This window comes from Simochromis diagramma, unplaced genomic scaffold (genome assembly GCF_900408965.1).
Source record: "Simochromis diagramma unplaced genomic scaffold, fSimDia1.1 OVJJ01000304.1, whole genome shotgun sequence".
Lineage (NCBI taxonomy): Eukaryota > Metazoa > Chordata > Actinopteri > Cichliformes > Cichlidae > Simochromis > Simochromis diagramma.
In genome coordinates, this window is record NW_024387030.1 from 14,934,391 (window position 1) to 14,960,001 (window position 25,611).

Sequence of the window (25,611 nt, forward strand, 5' to 3'; positions counted from 1 at the left end):
TTGCGTGCATGTCATTCTTTCTGTCTGTAAACACATTAGCTCAAAAAGGCTTGAGAAACTTTGCAGGGGTGTAGAATGATGTGATGTTTAAAATCCATTAAAATCTGGCTTACACCCACCAAGGTCTTCAGGGTCAGCTCAATGATTTATTGGTCAAAAATGGACAAAAAGCCTTATGACTTCGATAAATACTGTGATGACTATGATTCTTACACGTATGTTGTGTCCTGTCAACATATAGAAAGCAACATAAAACAATAAAAAATATCTTGTCACATTTGACCTCTGACCTCAGCTTCAGGGTCAAAAGATTGATCTGAAGGCCAAAGTTTTATATAAAGAATGATATATACGTATATTACAGTAACAAGTTATAACAATATGAATACATGTTCCTGAATGAGTATTACTATTTTCTGGAAAACAAAAAAAACCCTCTAGATTTTTATTACTAAACATTTAATCGAATTTTATTAAGTAATCAATTGAATCCTACCCATATATAGCTATAGCCACGTAAATAAAAAATAATAAAAAATAATTGTACTCAAAACATAACAAAAGCCTACAATTTGCACCTGTTTCTACTGCACTACAAATTTCTTAAACTACGTTTAAAAATACAAAATAAAGCTAAATAAAGATAATACTTTTCCTTTTGTTTTGACAACTATTTGTTAGGATGATCTATGACAAAATAACATTTTATTTAAATTAATATACTTGTTTTAAATGCAGGGGTTGACAGATATGAACACACACAAACATGCTGACAGTTTTTCTTCAAACTGTGGTAAATTAAAAGCTTAAAATGTCAAAGAAAAATGATTCAACATTGCAGCGCAAGACTGATCAGTGATGGACCAAATCCAGTTCCTAAAAAACGTGTATCCACTAGGCTAACGAGTGTGGGGTCAGCAAGTGCATACTGTGTTAACAAAATCTACCGTGAGATGTTCTCTTATTAATTAAACGTACTTATTATACTATATTTCCCTCTAGTGGGCTTACTTCTGAACTACACCTACGTATTCACGCCTTTCCACATTGGCCAAATTTTAAATGCGTTTATTCGCAGTCTAAAAAGCGGCTCCCTGATCTGGTGAGTATACCATGAGTGTATTAAGGAAAACGGAAATGTACAAACACAATATTAAACAATATTAACAAACAATAATTTAGAAAAATCTCAAAGAAAAATTCCTAACATGCCAACATGACCCTTTCAGGGATCCGTAGGTATCCCTACGACATCCCAGAAGGATTTTGGGAGGAACTTACGGTTAGTGGTTAAACAGCCAGGAGATGGCAGTAATGCAACAGTTTTGGATGCAAGCTGCCGTTAAACTTGACCGAAGAAGAAGAAGAAGGATTTTGGGAAATTTAGTTTATTCTTTCATCGTCCGTCGTCCACATAAATACGTGGATGTATTACACAGAAATACATCTCCTAGAAGCCAGCGTGTCTCAAACGTGTTTCATTGACTCGAGCTACAACCTCCCGTAAGGTGTCGGGCTGCTCCTAACGTAAAACCACTGATTAATTAAGCAGCAATTGTAGACTGTTAGCTCCTAGCTAATATCGTTCTAAATGTCGCCATTGGACCAGCGGCGTACTTAGCTAGAAAGTTAGAGAGGGGGGTTATTGAAGAAATTTGTCATTAAGTTGGGGGCAGTGTAACTGATATCATGTGTTGTAATTTGTTGAGTAGAGTAGGTGTGACGTTCACTGTCGGTATCGCCTGTTTTGACACACAGCTTTGAGAAGTGCTGCTAGCTGTTCAAACGTTTCTTCCTATTAATATCCGTGCTGAGTCTAGCTCCTCGCCCCCTGACAGCGCAGTTAGGTATCACCACATATCATATGGTTAGGTAGTATCACCTAAATACTGAGTTACCTGGTGGGAAAGGGAGCTAGTCGTTTGTATTACAGGGTTATTTTCCTAATGGCAAAAGCAGAATGCTCTCCAAAGTGGAACACCTTAGCACTACGGAACAGGAAAACATGCCCCACACCAGAAAAGAGCTTTCAGACCACATTCACTCCTGTGTCCAAGGACAAGAACAGTCAAACTGCTGGACACTTAGCAGGAGGTGACACACAGTCCTCAAACGGACCATCTGGTCAGTTTTTGGCTCGAGAAAGCATTGAGTCTCCAAGCAAAGTGCTGCTAATGCTGGCGGCAGGGCTGTCTTTTTCTACACGCCTCTACAAGATAACTGAGCCCCCTCATGTGTGGTGAGTGACATTTACTCCATGAAGCAATGCTTACTTTGAGTCTTGTTTACAAGATGAGTGATTTGGGTCTTTCAGCTGGGATGAGACTCACTTTGGAAAAATGGGGAGCTACTACATCAACAGGACCTTCTTCTTTGATGTCCACCCTCCTCTTGGGAAGGTGAGATGGCAGAGTATGTCTTTGGTCTGTCTTCATGCAAGGCTCTTCAGTCCCGTACCTGTTGACCTTTGACACTCTGTTGCAGATGCTGATAGGGCTGGCTGGTTACATGAGTGGCTACGATGGCACCTTTCCTTTCATAAAGCCGGGAGATAAATATGAAAACCAAAACTACTGGGGGATGAGAGGGGTATGCTGCTTGTCACACTTGGAAAACTGCTTTTTGGGTCAAAACATGAATTGACCAAATATAAGAATTCCCTGTCTGACACTCTCTGATTTCCCTGATTAAAAAATCCTGGTTTATGATATGATTCTTAACAGTAAATCTGCTAAATTAAATTTTTATTGAATTGAATTGAAATTAGTTTGCATGTTAATACAAAAAAAGACTTTTTGTGCTGATCCCAGGGGCCTTTTCTGAAGTGCATTTTCTGCGTAATCACCAGTTAACCTAACCCCACAAACTGTATCTTTCTGGATTGTGGGAGGAAGCCAAAGTACCTGGAAAACATGCAAACTCCACTCAGAAAGGTCCCAGTAGGATGGTCGATTTGAACCCAACGTTCTTTCTGTGAGGTATTGCTAACCACCATACTAAATGTATGCTCTTTTTCATAAAGTCTGTCAATTTCACAAGTATTGAAATATACCCTCTGGGGCTGTGCTTATAAAGAAAAATGTAAATATTTAAAAAATTAGTTTGGGGAAAATGTATAATGCCCCTAACTTCATCACAAAATATGTATATTTTATATGCAAACTTAAAATATTAGAAAGCTCAAAATTGGTAGTTTCTTTATGAAGAAATGTCTCAGAGATTGTCAGACTGGAAGCATGTATGCAGTCGACATGGAATTTCCTAATTGATTGCCGATACAGTTTTAATAGACAAATGTAAGAAATACCTAAGAAATGAATTCAAGGTGCTGATTTGTTTGTTCTTCCTCCTTTCCTGCAGTTTTGCGCCACGCTGGGCTCCTTCCTCCCCATCTTTGCCTACCTTATAGTGCTGGAGCTGTCTAACTCCTGCACCGCTGCTATCATCGCTGCTACCTTGCTCATATTTGGTAAATCATCATTTAATTGTCTTATGATGAAAGTTGCTATGGATTTCTTACACACACGAACAGTATGTAAGCAGTGAAGAAATGACTACACTATGACTCTGACTCAGAGTGACTTAAAAATGATTTTCCATCCTGGCCATCGTCTTCCTTTTCAGCTGATACCTCCTTTGATTACTGTGTATGTTGAGGTGAATCAATGTGTTCAACACCTTTCTGACAGACACTGGCTGCATCACCATCTCCCAGTACATCCTGTTAGACCCTATACTCATGTTTTTCATCATGGCAGCAGTGCTGAGTATGGTGAAATTCAACCAGCAGAGATATAGGTAGGACACCAATAGAATCTCAGTTTGTCAAGAGTGAAAGGTTCACTATGGCCTGTTAATAATATTAACTACTTTCCTTCTTCCCTACTGAATCTTTTCTTTCTTCTTTTTCCAGGTCCTTCAGTGCCTCCTGGTGGCTTTGGTTGGTACTTACTGGTATAAACCTTGCTGGGGCTTTGGGGGTAAAGTTTGTGGGTCTGTTTGTCATCATCCTGGTGGGACTGAACACAATCTGGGACCTATGGAGACTTCTGGGAGATATGAGTCTCTCGCTGGTAAACAGCAGGATATTACTAAGCTTACTGGTGCCGATATCGTCAGTGGTTATTGGAGGTTTGACCGCCCTTTTCCTCATGTTTCCTGGCACCAGGTGGACATTGCAAAGCACTTTCTTGCTCGGGCTTTTGCACTCATCCTGCTTCCCCTCATCCTCTATGTTACAATATTTGCTGTCCACTTTGTTGTGCTGAACAAAAGGTGAGAATGGGTGTTTAATAAGTACACATATGTTGACATTCACCGTATTATGTGAGTAATCATTATGTTTGTTTTTTTTTCTTGCCAGTGGACCAGGAGATGGTTTCTTCAGTTCGGCCTTTCAGTCTCGTCTAATTGGGAACAACCTACACAATGCATCTATGCCTGAGTGTGAGTTGCAAACAGAGCTCTAAATAAAACCAAATGTCACTACAGCTGTGTTTACTTAAACGCTACTCAGAAAGTGGAAAAAGAGGTCAAAGAGAAACGTAGACATTCCTCTAATATGATAGCCAGATGGGCTGAAAGGTTTGCTTACATTTTACTGTCCTGGGAAAGTTTTATAAGGATTTCACTATCAAGGGTTTAATCCCTTAAGCGGTTGGTGCAAGGACCACTTGTTACTTTTCAAAACATTTCAATAGACACTCTGAATAAATGTAATTATTTTACTTGTTTCCATGATGTAACACTTTGACATCAACTGTTGCTGATAAATGGGAAATCCATCGTTAATTCAGCAGTTGTTAATAGTTATTTACCGTAAATGTCAAATGATATATTGATTACTAATCATTATTTACTAATTGCTTGATCATTTGTTTGTAGAACGCAGTCCGAGTCTTTATTACAAAGTCGAAGCCGTTGCAATACTACATTGCATCACACAAATTTATGTTTGTGATATTTGCGGTGGCATAAATCACAGAAGACTTGGAGACAGCAATTTGGGTTCTGTTTCGCTCACTGATAAGTTCTGTTTTCATTTTGTGCTTTCCTCTAACTGTTTGGTTTGGTTTCGGGAAAGGCTGTGGGAAGACAGATCGGTCTCATTCTCAGGATCAGTGCAAAAGCAAACCTAACTGCTTTGACTAAATGCATTTCTTAAGGACATGACTTTTAGATGCTGTTGATCTCCTACAGTTAGTTTTTAGACCTGGCATTTCTTCTTTTGTCCTCCACTTGTCCAGTTTCCTCAATTATTTTTACGGCACACTTCACATGATGTATGCCAGGTTTTCCACTTTTACTTTGGGAATCACCTTGGTGCAATAATTTTGTGCCTGTCAAACTGTGTTATCTTTGCTAAATAAATGGAAACAAATGGCATGTTATTGTACCAGAGTTCTACTAACAGTGTGCCTAAAGAAACAATTTAAAATAGATTCTTAAGTGGCTTAACAGACAAAAAATATTGCTGTGATCAGAGACAAGGACTGGACTGAAACTGAGTGAAAAAGCAGCCGATGTCCAAAGAAAGACTTTTAGAAGAGCACTTTTAAAATAAGGAACTGCATTGCAACAAAGTCTTGCTCCTTCGAAGCAAAATATAAAGAAATATATGTTCTGTAAGATTACTATAATATAAATATTATTAAATGCAAATTAATTGTTTAACAGTAAAATAATTGGACTTTATTAAGTCTCTTAGCTATTTAAAAAAAATTTTGATTGTGTGCATTATGTGGTTATGTGAGACATAACAAAAAAAGTTTAATTTAACTTATTAATTTACATTTTCTTACGATGGTAGTGATCCTATGATTTGTTGATTTTCTCATGCAGACCTGGCATTTGGCTCTACCGTTACAATAAAAAACCTCCGTATTGCTGGAGGTTATTTGCACTCTCATTGGCACTTATACCCAGAAGGAGTTGGCGCAAGGCAGCAGCAGGTCAGGCTACTTGTTGAAAACTGAAATATTTTATATATTTATATTTGTAGTTTCTTTGTTTTTTAACTTTAAATGTTTTCTTATAATTTCTTTGCTTACAGGTGACAGCCTACCTGCATAAGGACTACAACAACTTGTGGGTGGTTCACAGACAACAAGATAATAATTGTGAGGAACTGACATTGATATATTTAACAATGTTGCCAAATACAATGTTAAAATCCAGCTGGGATAAAGAGTTGTTGTTTTATTGTTCATATCTATTGTTTTGGGGTTTTGTTTTTTTAATAAGCTCAATCTGGCAACCCTGATCTTGTTCGCCATGGTGATATCGTTCGACTGGAGCATAAAGAGTAAGTATTATGAGTGACGAGAAAAATGCACATTTTATTTAAAGTGATTCAGTCTCAGTTCTATCCCAAATCTCTTTGTGTGTGTGTTTTTCTTTCAGGACAACTCGTAACCTTCACAGTCACCTCCATGAGGCGCCTCTGACCAAGAAGCACTTCCAGGTTACAGGTTATGGCATTGTAAGGAAGGCTTTAACATAACATCTGCACTAAAAATACAGATTCAGTTGGACTTGACAGATTTATTGCACATTCTGTTTTGGGGTTTTATGGGTGTTCTGTACCCCAACACTAAAATTATTTTTGGTCTGTTCTTAGAATGGCACAGGGGACGCCAATGACCTGTGGCAGGTGGAGGTGTGCGGAGGTCGGAAGGGTGACCCAGTAAAGGTGCTGCGCAGCAAAGTTCGCTTTCTACATCGAGCTACCGGCTGTGTGCTTTACTCCTCTGGCAAAACTCTTCCAAAGTGGTAAAACGAGCATACTTTTAAATTTGAGATGACTTTGTACACAACCGATTTGTACACAACGCACTACAAGTGTTGTTTCTGTTTAGGGGCTGGGAACAAATAGAGGTGACCTGTAGTCCCTACTTGAAGGAGACCCCAAGCTCTCAGTGGAACATTGAGGACCATATTAATCCAAAATGTATGATTAATTCATTCATTCCTATTTTGTGTTTGCACTTCTTGATGTCAGACAGCAGCTAACATGTTGTGTATTGTGTGTTCTGGCAGTACCCAACATTAGTCTGTCTGTGCTGAAGCCCAATTTTCTGGAAATCTTACTGGAGTCCCATATTGTTATGTTTAGAGTAAGTAATAATAAGAGAATAAATAAGCTCATCTGCTTTAAAAGAAAGTGCATCTTCATTTCTTTTCATTTTATTTTATTGTCTTTTAGGGAAATAGTGGCTTAAAACCCAAAGACAATGAGATGAATTCCAAACCTTGGCACTGGCCAATCAACTACCAGGTGCTTTAAATATAAATAAATAAAATTATTTTTTTAATATCTTTTAACTTCATGTAATTTCTTTCCGTGAAGGGCTTGAGGTTTTCAGGAGTAAATGCGACAGAGTACCGCGTTTACCTGCTGGGGAACCCTGTAAGTTTGTTTTTAAGTTTTATGCTTACAATCTCATTTAACCAGCAGATCAGTGTCCTCATGGTGAAAATGGTTTTCAGGTGGTGTGGTGGATAAATCTGGCCAGTTTGGGGTTGTATCTCACCATGGTGGCGGTGGCTTCCATAGCCACCCAAAGAGGTTTTTCATTGGGCCAACAAAGAATAGGTATGGTAAATAATGGTGCCTTAACAGTATGTGTTTGCAAAGTGACTTTAAGTAAAGCGTTATTGTCCTGTGATTCAGAGCATTCTCTTGTGCTTGTGAGAGGAGGTGGACTGCTGATGCTCGGTTGGCTCCTGCATTATGCACCTTTTTTTACCATGGGTCGTATCCTCTACTTTCACCACTACTTCCCTGCAATGCTCTTCAGCAGCATGTTAACAGGTACCAAACTGTGCTGGATTTCTGTATTCCAACTATAACGTGTAGAGGGGAGTGCAGAGGTACAGAAGTGAAGTAGAAGCCACACATAGGAACCTTTTTTCAGCAGGTTTGGTGGGTGAAAGTGTCGCCAATACTTCACTTACAGCTTACTTCACTTAATGGCTTGCATTAGAGTCGACAGTGTTTAGGACACAGTTGTCTCAGTTTTGCATACTTGACAGACAGTTTTTGCAATTTTGGTTAAATAATTGTATTTTTTTCCTCCAGGACTGACGTTAGACATCCTTTTCAGAAGTGCTGACCTTCTACTCCACCCACCTTATTCCTATTGGTTCCAGCGAGCTGGGCAGCTGCTGCTTCTGTTTAGTATTCTTTACAGGTGAGCTGAGTACTGTGAAGAATCAGCTTGTTCTTAACACTGTCAGAAACCGCCTATCATTACTGTGAGATATCTGCTACATAATATATCTTCCTTATGATAGTCCAACTATTGTTTTATACTTTGATTGATGCTCCTAATGGTTTAATTAGCCATGAAGTTCTTGTAGCAGACTGTTTGCTGTGGATGAAAAGATTATGGATTATTAAAGGATTGTTATTGTTTTGTTGAGAGTTAATGACAAGATTAATACCTACAGTCCATCATGATTGATAAATCATTTAAGTTAAAGGAAGCAGGTGCTCTTAATATGCTATATATATTGTCATGTATATCATGTAGATTTAATACAGTTTTCAAGTTTGGATGGACTATCATACAGATATTCTAATAGGATTACAACCTTCTCATCTGGCTCTCAGAAAGAAGCTTCTCTGCTAATTCTTACTAAATATTAAAAGAATAATTACACTGAACTTGTTGCTGCTGTGACTTTAGATCTCATAGCCCATTTTAGCACAAGAATGGAAGTATTTCATCTACTTAGTGTAACTGACTGTGATCCATTCACTGTCTGTCAGTTTCTACCTGTTTCATCCGCTGTCCTATGGCATGACGGGTCCACTAGCACACGAGCCGGGCAGCGCCATGGCTGATCTGAAGTGGATGGACTCCTGGGAGTTCTAGTCTGCTTTGCAGGAAGATGACACTAATGATGTGACTTGCACCTGTTCTGAGTATAAGGGACTTAAAACTGACAGAGTAGTGTTTGCACAAAGAAGTGATTCTTAAAAGGTACTGACTGAAATTCTACGTGTCTTAGTATTTGTGTCACAGCATTTGCACCTGACGTTGTCTATCATGCATGAAGAATGCTTGTTAAGGCAGACCTAACTCAATGCAATGTGAAAGCCAGATTGTGGTGTAAGTGGGAATCTTAACTTTGTCTCTGAGAGGCCTTAACTAACATCACAACTTCTGTTCCTAGATTTAACGTGTACTGTAATTCAAAACAATAAGCTAAAGTGCCTGAAAGGAAAAAGTTTCTAAAAAGTAAGTTTTAAAGGTTTAAATGCTACATCTCCCTGATTTTCGTTTTGAAATTTTGTACAGTTAGAAACTATTAGACTGTATTTTGATTAGGGATTTTCTGATTTTACTCATTACTTAGTATTTTGGTACTGTATTTAGCCATTAGAGCTGTGTGTTACACACTATTTTTATACTATGTAAGACTATTACCGACTCCGTTTACATTTTAATGTGATCAATAAACAGTGATACTGCATTCTGTATCTATACATGTAAAGTTTTCTACATTTTTGAAGTTGAAGGAAACCTTTAAATTGTTTTTATGTTCTGTACAATAACATGAAGCATGTCTTTACTAGACATGGTATTTTCAGTGTTGATAATTAAAATATGATTGACTACTTGAGATATCCCCAAAAGCTCAGAAATGTTTAGAAATCTGATAAAAGTCATAGAGTTCAAAAGATCATTCCAGTAATATCCATGTAAAAACATAAAAAGTAACACTGCAACAGCTTGATATTGGTCCCCTTGAAAATAATTACATATAATATAATACATTGCTTTGGTTGCAGGTGTATAAACATATTCCTGTGCTCCCCCAAAGTTATATTGTTAGTTTAAATGTAGGAACCGAAGTCACCCCGACCCAAATATAACCGTCAGTTACTTAATGTTCGTTGTATTTTTTTCTCACTTGAACTTAATGCTGGATATATGCTGGATATAACAATAAACCGGCGGGCCGCCTGGTGGCGTGTTTCTGAAGTACACCACATACACTCGTCAACTGTCAGAGCTGCTGCTGCCGCTGCCATTGGCTGTCGTTTATCACGTGATTATTGTGAAGATGGCGTCTCCAAATGGAGGTAAATTCTAATTCTTTACCCTGCGACGCTGTGTATAAAATGTAAAATTGAGATCTTTAAGCACATCAAACCGTTAAGAACTATAATCCTGTTTTATTTGAAGACCCACAGACGACAGAATACGCATGTTAGTGCCGTATTTTTGCTGTTTGGACATGTTTTTTCCGTTGGCTAAAGCCCTCACTAGCCCCGGTGTTCGGTCCAATAAATGGGGAAGAAGAGCGGGTAGCAAGCTTGAATTCTTTCGTGTAGTCTGACTCACAGAGCTGAAGCTGTGCATCCTGCTAGCTAAAATATTAGCTGTTAGTTACTGCTGTACTACTAACAGGTTAAATCATCCCTCCTTAGACCAGTTTCATAACAAGTATAGTGTTTTTGTTTTGGTTGTATTGCTTTCTTCTTCTTCTTCTTCTTCTTCTTCTTCTTCTTTTTCCAACGTTTTTTTCTGTGTTGTACATCTCGTTATTCTTATTACTGGAAGCTGTGCACTTGAAATTGATCATCTTGTATGTTTAACAGTAAAGCACCGTGTGTTTTACAGATGACTGTAGACACTCACTGTTGTACCTCTCTCGTGATTTCATCCATACAAATTGAGAGTAATTTGACCCAAAATTTAACATTGCAATCCATCCAATCTAGTCTTTGTGTAATTTGACATACCTCAGCCTTTTCTCCCCTTTTCCTCAAATGCACATTGCATTCTGTAAATATGCCAGGTTTGGGGGTAATAGCTCTTTGGGTTCCTTGATGTGCGAAATGCTATTTTATATTTTCAGTCCGTGTTATATTTGTCATTTCTTTGTAGATTCAACTGAAGAAATTAGAGAAAATTATGTGCCTAATACCTCTTGAGTTAAGTGCTTTTGTATGCTTGAATGAATTCATAAATCAGTGTTAAGTGGCTTGACAAACAATCCTCTGAAAATGGTCAGCTATTAATCATAAGGTGGAAAATAAGGGGTAAAGTAACAAATGGCCAAAGAAAAACTTTGAAATATCTTCACTAAATCTGGAAAACTACTAGCCAACACTGGTCAAAGTCTGGCTCAGTGGAAGGAAAATGCAAAGAAATGATGGGTGGCTCAAGACTTTTGCACTGTACTGTACATGGCATTAAACATGGAAGAATATGCCCAGGGCAGACCCAATTTTCTGCCTGTATTGTCACTACTGTGTGCAGGTCATGTTACTGCTGAGCAGATAATGGTGCACAGTCAATCAGTGTTTGTGAAAGTTTGTGAAATACATTGTTGGAAAGCTGGTAAACAGCCCAGCATTTTCCACTTTTTATATAATTGTGACATGCTGTAAGTATACATAGACAACTTATTTCTATGTTAATTCTTAAGGCTATTACATCCCTGTAATTTCACTGAAACACCATTCTTGCTAAACATAGATCCTTATCTGTTATTTTTTAATGGAGCGCCTTGTGACTTATCAGTCCAAAATAAGGTTTAGTGACTGTGAGTACCATAGAATCTGATATAGATGGGACCATTGTTATTCTATAATCAAAATAGAATTGTTTTTAATTATATGATAAAGGTGATTATTAAACACAGCTATGTATTGATTTTAGGAGACCCATATTTTTCTGAACAAGTGAACCCGAATCATGCTGACAAAATTCCCTCCTCATAACAGAGACACTTAAACCCTGCTGGCTACAGTTTAACAAGTATCTAAAAACCACTTATTCAGGATTATTCAGTGTTGCAGGGAGAATGGACCCTATCACAACTGTCACTGGGTGAAAGATACCCAGGGATTTTTTATTTTTTATAAAGATGTTTTTACTCTGTAAAAATCCATCCATCTATTTAGTGCCTAGCTCGTCAGATGCCTGAGGTGGCTCCTTCTGATGCAGAGGAATATTAGCTCTAAGAAAACGCTGAAGCATCATTTTGCCACTTGCACCCACAATGTCGTTCTTGTATTCGTTGCCCACAGTTCGTCCCTCGTGGTTACAGTAGTAGGAACATAAATCTACTGGCTCTAATTTGTTTTCTTTGTCTTGATAGGTGATGATTTTGAGTCGTCATTGCTGAGTTTTGAGAAGTTGGATAGAGCGTCACCAGACTTGTGGCCAGAGCAGTGTAAGTTTATCTCCTGCTCCTGTGTGACTGGTTACCGTAGCTTTTATTATGCATAAACTTTATTATTCTCTGATCTCTCATACAGTGCCTGGAGTCGCAGAATTCGCTGCATCTTGTAAAACTGTGAGTTAGATTTAATGTGGCTGAGTTTGAGTTACACATTAGAAACATAAATAGGCTTGTCACACTTCATGATGTGTGATCTGTAACTCTTTATCACAGCCCATCTGCAATTCACCCCCAAAATGGATGTCAGATCTGGAGAGTGAGGATATTGAAATGTTGAAAGGTTGGTCCAAATAGCTAAAATTATGGGGTTTTTTTCCAGACAGATTTTTCAATTTACTTGTTACAGTTGGTGTTAAACAGAAAGACTGGTGGACAGAGGCAGACTTCATATATAATCCTGTCAAAATGGTTAACATTTTGCTGAAGTTAGGTTAGCGCTTTTATTATGGGTCTTATTATTGTTCTGTAGAGCTGGGTAGCCTGACCACAGCCAACCTGATGGAGAAGGTCAAAGGACTTCAGAATCTAGCATACCAACTGGGCTTAGAGGAGTGTAAGTACACAAACAGCACACACATGCCAGTGTACAGATAATCCAGCCTTTATACCTTTAAAATCACTGAGAGTGCGAAAAGGATGTGGTCACATGTTACCACTAGATGGTGCTCATAGGCCTCTCTTGGGTTTTGCTTCTCTGTCTGGAAGAAGTAACTTCCCAGCATCTTTAAGAATCATAACACTGAGAAATCCTAATAGATTTAAGTTCACGTGGGCCTGTATGCTTTTGTCCAAAGACAGAAAAAAAAAAATGAAAATGTAACTTCAACTCCCAAAGCTTGTGTCTAACAGCAAGCATGTTGACCTCAACGCCTTAAATACCGTATTTAGGGTAATATTGGTAAACTTGAATGGTAAGAAAGAAAAGTGTGCCCAGAGGAGACAAATGCCTAAGCATTTGATGGATGCAAAATCTATTTTTAATCCATTCCCCCAGTGCCACCATTGTCATAATCCTTGTGGAGTGTGGATTAGAGAGATGTAGCTAAGTGCTCATATTTCCCGAAGAGAAAAATCGGTTTTAATTTTTCCAGTTTAGAAGCATGCAAGTGGTGAAAAACTGTGATATACCCCTGTCATGGGAATACAACCTTAGCATTTTTTTATGTTTACAAATATACATGGAAAGTTTGCTAACTCAATTAAATTACCACCTAAGGGCAAAATGGTCAGATTTTGGCTCAATTACACTCGAAGTGCAGTACTTTGTAAAAGTCAATAAAGACAATCTGAGCCAAATAATGCAAAAAATAATATGGATAGGCTTTGATAAAAATTTGAAAGCAGCACATATTCAACTGTCTAACAATGTGAGATTTTTAGATGGTTGAGTGATTTTAATGGCAAAGATTTGCTACAATGCTCTGATCTACAAATGTCTGTCGGTACATAAATATTAACAGGGTGCCTGTGCTTTAGTTGCATAAGCCATAACTTTAAAATCTATTTAGTTGAAAAATGTCTGATCTCCCAGCCTTTGCCTAAACCAGGAGAAGCATGTAATCTGGCTGGTATAAAGATGTTAGCTGTCATAGGTGCAGGACTGCAGGCTTTGCAATCATGTCATGTACCCCGGGATGACGGGACGCAATGACGGTTATTATTGGTGTCAGAGCAGCCCTGTAATCGGTGCCTGTTTAATGCTCTCTGGTTTAATTTTCTCCTTTTCCGGGCTGTCAGGGGAGGCCTTGTAAATCTCAGCTACTTTTTCATCATGTTTGTGCACTCTTCAGTACCCGTAAACATACTCCGCAGAGGCATGGCAGAGCGAGGGCAGAGGACAGGATTTACTGCCCTCCCCCCTTCAACATGTGGACCATTAAAGTTGGAGCTGGTTAATGGCAGAGCACAATCAAGTAGTGAAAACCCGCCCACCATACTGCAGTGAGAAAGGAGATTTGAACCAGAAATTTCCCTTTTCCTAGAATGCGCTTAAGCAGAATTAGTGTAGGTTTTTGCTTTTTCTAATATTTGTACATGTGTATGTAACATGGATATGAGGGGGATAAGGACACACCCTCCTCCCACAAGCAACCCAAAAAAAGGGCTGTGTGATGCTGGCCCAGTTAGTCCCAGAGGGTTTGGCGCGTGCCTATTCCTCAGGCCCCATCTGTTACTCCGCCCCATGATGAATACCCCTGTCGTGGGCCACTGAGCGTGGGCATCAAGCCTGTGGTCTCTAGGGAAAGCTGAGGACTCTGATAAGTGCTGTTATTGGAGGTAATTGAAAGCTGAGTGTTCCTTTGGGATGCACTGAAGGGCCTCAGCTACTGACACGACTGGTAACACGGCTGCTGGAGCTGGTGGGATTTTGCACTCTCACACTTGTGGCCTCAACTGACTGCCGTTTAACATGTCTTCCCTAGAATGTGTCATTAGTTGTTGTTATTGAAGATTCATATTACACAGAACAACAGAAAATTTGTTGTTGTTGTGGTTGTTGAGTGTTTTCATGAACTTATAACAGTGACATCAGATGTTTCTCAGCAGTGGTTACTATAATATATTCAGAACATGCACCCTTTTAAAGTTTTAAAGTTAACCCTAACTATATTTTCCTCCCTCAAAATTTTGCCAGGCGCTAGAACTAATCAAAATAATTTTGTCATCTCCACATTGTTATAAAAATTGTAAGGAAAAATATCACTTATAATTCAATTCCAAAAAAAGAAAAACGACACGACTCGTTGCCTTCTGGGTGTGCAATCATATGTCGTGGCTTCTGTTGCACCCTGCGTTACCTCTCTCCTGCCATGATGCCACCCAGCACATACCCCGGCCAACTCTGTTGCATCTTCTTGTGTGAAGGTGAGACTGAAGGTCACCCTGCTTTGACAGCTCCTAATGGGGCTTCATCCACCACCACCTCCTCCACACCCTTAGGATCAATCTCCGGCCTATTAGAAGCATGCCGCTGCTGAATATGATTGCATTCACTGGGCCCCACTAGTGCTAATGTGCCTCCATCAATCCATCAGGGCGGGCTGACCGCAGGGCGGGTGGTTATGAAGTACCTCAGCTGACAACAGCTGAATGAGGAACAGAGGATACCTCCCCACCACCGCTACCACTCTTCCTCCTCCTCCTAACCTCTGCTAGTTCCCTGTGCTAGCCTTTTTACCTGTCCCCTGCTTTTCTTTGGTCTCATAGTTACAATGAATGGCAGCGTTGTGGTGCATCTCATTCACAGTGGCACCTCATGTGTGCTGAAAGTAAAATAAGCATCTAGGATGGTTCAATTCTTACCTTCTTAATCATCTTAAGCACTTAGTACCCGTAGGCTTTCTGTTATTAGCTTTCTGAAATTGGCTCCCGCACAGGCATTGCTAAAATATGGATGGGTTTTATTTCGTAACTAGCACTAATAATTATACACGTCATCATTCGTCATCTCTTAAGTAGTTCAACAGACATATTGCAAAAGGCTGACATGAGCATCTCCTTCCATGGTAAGCATGTTGCAGCTGTATCTGACAGAGCTTCGTCATATCTTATACAAGAATCAGTGTTGGGGCTGTGTGAGAGAGGCAGAGCTAACACACAAACACACATACTCACTGCTCCTCAGTCCTGCCTGCCTGCTGCTGCCTCCCTGAGCAGATCGGAAATGACACCTCATTTCCATAAAGGCATTAGGAATTCATTGGATTTTCTTTCCCAGCTAATCATAGTGCGGGTGTAAAACCTTTTAGGCTTTTTAATGAATGATTTTTGACTGATTGCCTATTAATAAGGACACCTCTTGAACAGGCATAGGCTGGGGCAGGGGTTGGGAGGTGCAGATGTGTTTGTTTTGGTGTGTGGGTGTGTGTGTGTGTGTGTCAGCCGGGCGAAAATGCATTGGAGGTGGAGGAGGAGGAGGGGTGGGCCTCTCTCGGTTGGGACATAAAGAGGAACCAGTGGCTCCCCTGGGAAATCACAGCTCGTGTCTGCATCTTAAATATCCCTGTGAAGTATCAATAAGTGGGTAATTGAATTTTGAACACAAACATGAGCGTCAGGTGTATGTGTAGCAAGGCGGGTGCGTTGGATGAATATGTGTGCCTCCAAGTCCTTCCATGCTTGAGTGTTTGTGTGTGTCATTTCCTCTGTGTCTCCCTCATCCCTGGGGACAAGGGCAGTGAAAGTGGATGTTAAATCCATTAAATAAAGCTTACACCCCGTAATAGCTGAGCACCTCTCGGCGATGGTCATTGAGGGTCAGATAAGTCCTCTTAACGCTTAATGAAAGTGAATCGGGTCCGTCAGACTTGGGGTCTGCGACTTCAGTTAACCCAGGTGGTCATCGGTCCTGGCTTCTAACAGGCATCCGGGAGCTCACTGGGAGCATGTCATTTGGGTGGTGGGGGGGGGGGGATTTGGGTTGGGCAAAGTGATGATTACTCTCATTTTATACACAGGGGATTGGTAGGAGGGGGGCTGTTACAATGGCACGCAGATCACTTGTTGTAAATGAGAGGAAAGTGAGATGTTACACCACTGCGTTTCCTCTGCATTTTCCTTTCGTCCACATGGGATTTGGCAAGTGAGGATGATTTACCAGTGTGGAGCAGAAAATTGCAGCAACATTTGGGTTGCAACAGTGCAGGCTCTGATACTTCAGAGGGCATATTTCCTGGCATACTTAGCCGCTTGCAGATATAGGTTAATCTCCATTGTTTCAGTGGACCAAATCAGAGCCAAAATCCACATCCAGAGGGTATGGGGCTGATAAGGTACAATTTCTTTTTTTTTTTTTTTAAATTTGCAAATCAAGCCAAGGGGAATGTTTAATTTAGGTAAAATTGACATATACTGTATGTTGTGGCTGTGTTTGATAACCTACTATAACATATGATGATGGAATCTGTGGCCATTAGGGCTAAATGATAATTAGATGGTAACAAATCAACAGGACAAGGCGATGGCCTGCAGAATCCATAAGGTGCCATTTAGTATGGATGGTAGTCGTAACAAGATGCTGATTAACTTAGTGCAAAATTAGTGATTGACCTTTCTAATCAACTAAACAAATCTCTAAGTCTCCCTAATCAGTATTGATCTGATCTCTTCGGGTGTATGACAAAGCCTGTGTGTATGTGTTTGTGTGCGTTGGTCAGCAAGCTTTTGAGTGAGTGTGCACTTGTCAGGTTTTCTGTAGTAATGCTCTTTTGTTTATTTTCCAAAAATGAACAGCTATTGGAGTCTCTTTTGATCAGTCATAGAAAATCTCGAAAAGACAGATCCAGCAAAATAAACATTGTAATTAAGATCAACCACTTATTGTTACATTTTATCTGAGATACATAATTTCGTCTGAGTGTGTTTACAGTATATGGTAATCTGTGTGTGATTTTTGGGTTGTGAGGGTACCACTTTGGTCCGTCTATACTTTGTAAACATGGATGCTGGGCTCAAATCCAAAATGAGTTACAGGGAAAAGAGAACATGGATACGAAGTAGAAAACACAGGCTGGATCCCAATTCAGGGTCTGCAGCCTTAAAGTACGCAGCCTCAACGCAGCCTCAACAAGGGCCGCGTACTCAAAGACCGCTAAGGCCGGAAGTGCGAGGCTTGTGAAATGGGACGGTCTAGCCTCCGTGGCGCTGCCCAGGTTGCCTAGCAACCATGATACTAACAGCTGGAAACGTGTCATACAGCTTTGTTTGACAGAAATGAAGGAGAACATCTTTTGTTCATTTGTTTGTTTCTACATGAGCTTTGGTCATTCTCTGTGAGATTAAGCTCAGCTATTGGACGGCGTGTATTTTAAAGTAAAGGCTTTAAAACCAAGTTAGCACAAACGTCACTAATGTCACATGACTTTGCCGACATGTGGCCAACAGTAATGTTTTGATGTTCTTCGTTATTAAACATTTGCACATAAATAAGTGACATAATATTCAGTACTTACTTAAAGTGTACTCTTCGGGCGCCCCTCATCCGCCGTTTTTTTCCGGCAAAATTATCCACACCCACCGCCGCGCTATGCATTCTGGGATATGTTGGGCCACGAAGTCTACACCGCCACATCCTTAAAATTCAGGGAAATGAAGGACGCATTTGAGGGCCGCATTTCGAGCAGCCCTTGAATTGGGACAACCTTCGTCGCATCGCTGTGACGTAATCGGCCTTGAAATGCGGCCTTTAAGGCTGCAGACCCTGAATTGGGATACAGCCATTGACGTGCAAATGCAGTCTGAATGGGAGAAGACAAAGGCTGTCTTCAAAATTTTATTTATGTCTAGTCTACTCAGTCCTGCAATAAAAAGTGTGACTATTGTGCACTAACTAGATAACCACTGCAGACAGCTGTTAACATATATCTTCCCTTGCAATAGTTTTTGTCTTGTCTTTCCCCTCAAACCCCCAACCAGTCATGGCATCTGGCTGCTCTGTCCTGAACCTTGTTCTGATGGAGGTCTCTTCCTGTTAAAAGGGAGTTCTTCCTTCTCACTGTCACCAAGTGCTCGCTTATATCTGATTGTTGGAGTTTACTCTCTAATATTGTAATGTCATTACCAAACAATATAAAGTCGTTTCAGGTCACTCTTGTTGTATGTTGGCGCTAAAAAATAAAATTGAATTGAACTGTGTGACTGAGAGATTTTGTACTTTGCTTGAATATATTATCACTCCACAAATAGGCATAATTTTTATTATCCCTGTTGCATGAACAGCAGAATGCTGCACCACATTTAAGGCCATAGACTCTGCTACGTTGCTGTTTTTTCTGTACATTGTAGCTGTCATATCTCTGAGCATTTATAATATTACAGAAGCATGCTGGAGACTGCAGCTGTAACAGTGCTGTAAATTTTCAGTGGAATTGCAGAGTAACATTGCTCATGCAAAAGAGCCAAATCCTTTAAAATAATAGCAATAATAGTAGTAGCTCTCTTGTTTTATACTGCAGATGCAAAAAGCTTCAACTAAAGTCTTAAACATACTTTTAGAACTTGTTTTAATAGAGGATTTTTAAACTGCATTGTTAAAACATATGAGGAGTGTTAAGCTGTTTTGAACCAAAAATAAGAGAAAAAACGACAGAGAAATAAAAAGAGGAAAAAATACAGACAGTTTTTGTGGATATTCTCAGATTTTGTTAACTTTTTTCAAACATCATACTGGCTTTTGTTATCTTTTAGGTTAAGGTACTTTCAGTTTCAGCTGGACAGAGCCTGTGGTCTGTCTGCAGACAGTAACAGTATATTTAGTTACAGTTTGTTCTCGCTTTGCATTTTTTTTAAACTTTATCACTAACACACAGAGCCCCGCACGCTGCCAGCACTTCTCGTTTTATGAAAATAAATCCCACATTACTATTTCATAACTTTAATTTAATGTCTTTAATGTTATGATATTAGATATTTGAGTTTCTATCTGAGAAAGGGGAGGCTGAAGTGAACCGTAATTAATGAGACATTCAGCAGGGCGCGTAATCTCAAGAGAGGCACTGCTATCTTTGATCTGTTTTACAGGTTGAGCTCGTCACGGGTTGGAGAAATTGATAATAAGAAGGAGAGAAGCATTTCATGTTAAAAATGCAAATATTAACTGCTGCCCTTTTACCGTTCCTTCTGATGCTGCTTCAAATAATAGTGACACCATCTTTCTGCCAGTTTAAGGGTCATCCCAGTGTAATTGCTTTCCCTTGCCTAATTTTGATGGCTTCACTTCAATCTAAAGAATCCTATGCGTGGCCAGAGGTCCGTTGATGACTCCGTTTAGGGTGATTTGAAGAGATGGAAAATTGGAAAATGAACCCATCCCATTCCAGTTAGCATCATCTTCAACCTAATGATGGACACCTCAAGGTGACATGGCCCCCACGCCCAGATGCACCATTATCATTCCACCCTGGGCAACTCATCTAAATTACTAACTGCCCTGGCTTTTTCATTAGCCACATTGGGCAGAGGAGGCGGGGCCCCTCTGCACCAGCACACGCAGACACCAAACAGGCGTTATGAAGGTGGGCGACTTTGTGCTTAAAGCCCATTTAAAATAAGTGCTGTCTGCTGCTCTGTCCATCATTTATTTGTCTGATGTACAACATTTGTAACAGTAAAGAAGGCGATCTAAGCTTTGTGCTTTTTAAAATCTGTAGTTGAAGCAGAGAGGCTGATCGTCTTCTTATCTCGAGTAGAGTAATTACTGTACCAAGAAGGTGCCTCTGTGGGGTTTATGATGATGCTGCAGGAAACTGTCTGTAGTCTCTATATTCACACTCGGGTTTGTCTTTGATAGAAAAGCCTCAGCAATGATTGGTCTCCCAGAGAAAGCCATTTTAATAAAGGATCTTCAGCAGGGACGATTATGTTTCAAGACTCGGTGCCAAGATGCTGGCAAAACCTTGTTCACTGAATCCCACTTGAATACATTTCTTTATCTGGTGCTATAGTGACAGTAAGCGACGGTGTTGGTGTGTTGGTAGGGTTGGTCTTTTATTAGTGTGTGGATGTGATAAAATTGCTGTTCATTATACACATTTCAAATGAAATAGCTTACACTCTGTTATAATGGAAAATCTAAACGGTATGAAGACTCGTCTCCTGTAGATACAATATAGAAGGATCTATTGTGCTCTTTTCCAGCTCTTTTTTTTTTTTTAATTTTCACATTTTATTCTATTTTCAGAGTTGAAAATAATCCTCCTTACTGGGCTCTTCTCTTCTTTCCTCAATTCTCCCCTTCTTTCTGATTGGCCGCCCCTTAATAACATAACATTTTAATAGCAAGTGAGGCTGCTGCACTCACCGTGTATTATGTTTAAATTTCTTCTCATCTGAAGCATCAGCTTCCACAGAGTTAAATTATAAGAAAAAAGGGAAGAAAACCAACAGATTTAAAACAGTTGTATCCAGAGTTTTAACTAAACTAGCAACTCATAGTTTTTTAGGACAGTGTGCATCTTGTCTGAATAATGTAATATATTTCTTGGGGAGGATGACCTGTCACAGCCCCGTACATTTATCAATGGGACCTCTAGGCTGGCAACTACTAAGTTCATTGCGCAACCCTAACAATGAAGCCTTCACTCACTCAATTATTCATCTTAATACTTGAATGAGTATTATGTTTCTGTTAGTGTCTGTCACTGTTCATAACCTGTAATCATTTTTGCTTCTTAAATCACATACACATTAATACTTTTATACATGCATAGGTCTAAGTACCTGTACCTCACTACAGCGAGGCAACAATTTTGTAATCACAAGACTCTTTGGTAGTTACGTCTCAATTTTATGTTGATTTTCATGTCCTGGATGAACAGATGTTTGTATAAATTGCCTCCCGATGTGACACTGGAGATATTAAATACATGCTTTGCATTACTAACAAGCTTTTCTGAAGTTGTTAGAGCTGTAACCAAGTGTTGCACAAGACTGATTTGTTTCTGATTTTAACAACTTACTAAGAAGACTGTTGAAAGGTCTCTGACACTGTGCTGTAGTTTATCTAAAATATGTGTTTTCTTGTTTTCCAGCCAGAGAAATGACCAGAGGAAAGTTCCTAAACATCTTGGAGAAGCCCAAGAAGTGATTTATCTTTTCTTTTTCAGCTGAGCGAAATGTTTGGATTTCACAGTGATTGCAGTCGTTGCATTCACCAGTACGCTATGAACATGTTCAGACATTCACAGTCAAGTTCAAGGACTGCATTCTGATTAAATAGAGCAAAATGCTCACTAACATTGCTGATGTCTTCTCATCAGACTCCTCTGTACAACTGCTGTTCTCTAAATAATCTTTTTCTTTTTTTTGGAAAGTTGTGACTTTTCTCTGGATTTCTCTCTGACTTGTAGATCTACCTTGATTAAATGTTCCCTAATTATTCATACTTTTGAACATGAAACTTTTTTTCAGTTTGTGAAATTATTTAATAAACTATTAAAATGAAAAGATCTTTGCTTTTTTTTTTTTTTTTAAGAATTTAAGTCTCCTGTGACTTGATTACGTTTGCAGCCAAAGGAGCCAACTGTAGTGATGCAAAAGTTTTTAGAGACTGTTCAACTTTTAATTAGGGCAATAACTTCATGCCTCTGCCACTCCACAGAGTGCAGCACCTCTCTGCTGTGGACATGTAAGGAGCTCCGACGTGGGAGTACTTTCTCGGCTATCGGGGCATGTTTTCTTTTTAATGAGCATTGGAAGCAGGGTCCCCTACACAAAACATTGCGTAAAAATAATATTGCTCATTGTCATCGCCGTTAATAAGAGTTGACATAATTACTAGGACCATTTCTTTTCTAATTAGCACACTTCAACGTTGTCGGAGCTAGCGGCCGGGCAAAAAGAGAATCAGACAGGCATGCCGAATGGGAAACAAAAAGAAGTCCATCCGCCATAATTAGGTAAGACAATGCCTCGGACTGTTCTCGGCTGGAGATGTCGCAGGGGCTCTGGCCGCTCACTCCCAACAAGTTACACTTCTCCCCAGGCCGGTAATAAGCCCCCAGTCGTCTTTCCGATTCACACGGACAGAGGCCGCCATTGCCTCACTGGCTTCACCCCTCGTGACCTACACGGACCCTGGCTCACCCCTCCGAAAGTATGTATTCATGCAGCACTTTGGCTTTGTCCGTGTTTCTTACTGCAGTGTCCTGGGACGCGCAGTCTGGCGAGCCGCTGACGGAAAGCGTGGACAGAAAAGAAGCCCAGCCCGTCTTTATTTATGGCCTCAAGAAGCTGAAGGCCTGTGCACGCTTCTTAAGCTGGAGTTTGTCATTCGGGTGCTGAGAAACATTAGAAATAAAACCAGGGATTAAACTGAAGAAAATTTTTTTAGATCTGATCCCACCAAGTGTCACCAATGACTTGTGACGCGGTGGCTTTATGAAGTTAAAACATTTACTGATAATTTGTAGATATTTTAAAGCCACAAAAAATAAACTGAGTGTTTCCAGTTTTATCGTCTCTATTCTGTTTTCGGAAGGCCTTCGTTTATTAATGCATTCAATAACTTTAAAGCGCATTACACTTCCTAGTTTGCTAAAAGGTGAAGTCCCTCTAGATATAAATATTAAAAACGACTTTCATATTATCTGTGAAAGCCCCCACACAAAAACGCGTAATAATGTCATTTCAAAACAGGACAAGTTAATAGTTTGTGAGGGGATTGGTTGAAATCATGCAAATTCTATTCACATTAAAGTGCAGAAGCTTAGATTATGCATTCTTTTATTTATGCTCTACAGAGTGCATTTGACGATGTTGTGATTCTAATCGTAGGCTGTCGCAGAACTTATACACATTATAAAAAAGTGCATTATTTTAAAGTCAGTGTGTCTGCATTTCCCGCATTTATGCATTCAGTGCAACAACTGTAGTGCCCATTTGAAGTGCCCCTGCCGTCTGTGGGACTGGCTGAATGTAGACACCTGTTGATGCTGACTGGCGAACATTGATCAGTCTGCTGAGCGCTGACGTGTTAAACGAGCTGACATCCTCAATATGGTGTGCGCACTGTGGCTTCCTGTCACCCGTATAGCCTCAGTCCAGCCAAGCAGTCTCTTCGAGAAACGGGTCAGTCCCCGCAGAGCTGGTCATCCATATGGAGGGAGAGAAAAAAAAGAGAAACACTCCATCCATCCGCAGTGCGTTGCCCTGACCTCACGTAGCCTCTGTGCCCCGACAAACGTCAATCCGATGTGCCCAGAGTCCTTAAATTAGCTGTCAATTAGTGCAAATTAATCAACTCCTCGCCTAATTAAGCAATGCCGACGGGCAGCTACCAAACATGCCATTGTGGAGGAGCCATGAGAAAGCTGCGGGGCTTGCAAACTCTTTCAGTATACCGGGGGAGGAGGGGAGGGGAGGAGGGCGTCGCATAACATCACGCCCTGGAAGTGCTTTGGGAAAGCAGAGGCTTTTGGCTGAGCTTTAGTAGTCCCCCCCCCCCTCCCTGACTCGGCGCTACATGTGCGCTGTCATCAAGTTGCCTGCACCTTGTTTCAACACCGAGGATTCAAACTGATTGAGCACCCACACCTCTTGCATAAGACGTTTCTGTTTTGTTTTTTGAACAGTGTGACAACAGTCAGATTGGACACCTCAAAAGAAAGCCACAGGCAGTCCATGTGACTTATCCATTCACCAGAGTGTGTGTGTGACCTTCCCGTAAATACGCTGCATTGGCCTTTTTATTTTTAACATTTTAAATCTCACAGCTGTTTTAGCAGAGCCTCACCTTCTGCAGGCCACTCCTCTCTGAAAGCTGCTTTCATTTCCAAATGTTTGAGGACACGCAGCACGGAAGCACGAAGAGCGGGGGGGAGAAAAGAAATGATGTAGGGTGTGTGTGTATGTGCGGGGGGGGGGAATAAACAAACTGAAAAAAACAAACAGTTCCAACAGCCAACAAATCCAACAGCTGTTTTCTTTTTAATCTACATGCGTTAGATCCTGCAGGTCTTTGATGGGCAACCTAATCTACACGAATGACTGAACTAAATCTTCCCTTAATCTCGAGCCTTATTAGTCATCCTCTCTTCTGGTAAATCCGCACGGACCAGTTTTCAGAGGAGATGGACTAATAAAAGTAAACACAAAGGAGGAACCATTCTACTACCGACAAAATCATGAGAAGAGAAGAAAAAAACGTATAGATTGCAACAGGAGTGATGATTGAGTGAGAGGGAGGGAACTAAGTTCCCTGTAGTTGCCATGTCTCTGTGACTCGCACTCTTCCTTGTTAATAAATGACTCGATCCCAGCGGGCCGATGTGCCATTAGCATATCCTAATAACATTGACTTCGTCATTAATAGAATTTCCACCAAATAGGGCCTAATTAGCTTCAACTGGCCAACCACTGATTGCAATAAATATTTTTTTCTCCTTCTTAATAGTCAGATTTTAAAGTCTTGATCAGCTGAGGCTCTGAGCTCCACCAGACTCTTCTTTCCATAACGGAGACCCACGCTTACACCACCCACATGACTCATTCCCACAGGTTTTAATTAGAATGATATACCTGTGACGATGCTGATTTTACCACACAGATTGCTTTTTTGCATAATACTGGCACGTTTACCTCAGTAAAGAAAGTAAATGAAAACCATTTGCATCATCTCTGCACACAGCGGGCAAATCCCTGTCCTCTGTGCTTCCCAAATAAATGTATCATAAATATTTTTTTAAAAGAAAACGGTTAAATTATCCTTATAAGATTTTTTATTTTTAACATTTTGGTCCGCATCTTTAATAATAATAATAAAAATAAAGGTCATTAAAACCGTAACGCAAAGAAACATTTTTTCTTTTGTTGTGTTATTGCAATAAAATGAATGAAATTATTATTTTATAATTTATTATTATTATAATTTATTATTATTATTATTATTATTATTATAAAACAAAAAAACAT

At 39.9% G+C, this 25,611-nt stretch overlaps 2 protein-coding genes across 2 annotated transcripts; both read left to right on the top strand.

Moving 5' to 3' along the window:
* Window positions 1–1,303: 1,303 nt before the first annotated feature.
* On the top strand, window positions 1,304–9,480 carry pomt2 (protein-O-mannosyltransferase 2). The gene is made up of 21 exons (XM_040042267.1): window positions 1,304–2,239; window positions 2,315–2,399; window positions 2,485–2,589; window positions 3,361–3,469; window positions 3,690–3,798; window positions 3,914–4,073; window positions 4,169–4,275; window positions 4,364–4,446; window positions 5,842–5,951; window positions 6,053–6,119; window positions 6,244–6,304; window positions 6,403–6,481; window positions 6,620–6,771; window positions 6,858–6,949; window positions 7,039–7,115; window positions 7,205–7,276; window positions 7,349–7,408; window positions 7,489–7,594; window positions 7,673–7,813; window positions 8,081–8,192; window positions 8,774–9,480. The coding sequence occupies exons 1-21, from the start codon at window positions 1,947–1,949 to the stop codon at window positions 8,877–8,879; spliced, it is 2,286 nt and encodes a 761-aa protein (XP_039898201.1). The 5' UTR covers window positions 1,304–1,946; the 3' UTR covers window positions 8,880–9,480.
* Window positions 9,481–10,000: 520 nt separating this feature from the next.
* lin52 (lin-52 DREAM MuvB core complex component) lies at window positions 10,001–22,119 on the top strand. Its single transcript, XM_040042268.1, has 6 exons — window positions 10,001–10,093; window positions 12,121–12,195; window positions 12,281–12,318; window positions 12,418–12,484; window positions 12,674–12,757; window positions 21,732–22,119. Exons 1-6 carry the CDS (start codon window positions 10,075–10,077, stop codon window positions 21,785–21,787), a joined length of 339 nt encoding a protein of 112 aa, XP_039898202.1. The 5' UTR covers window positions 10,001–10,074; the 3' UTR covers window positions 21,788–22,119.
* Window positions 22,120–25,611: the final 3,492 nt, after the last annotated feature.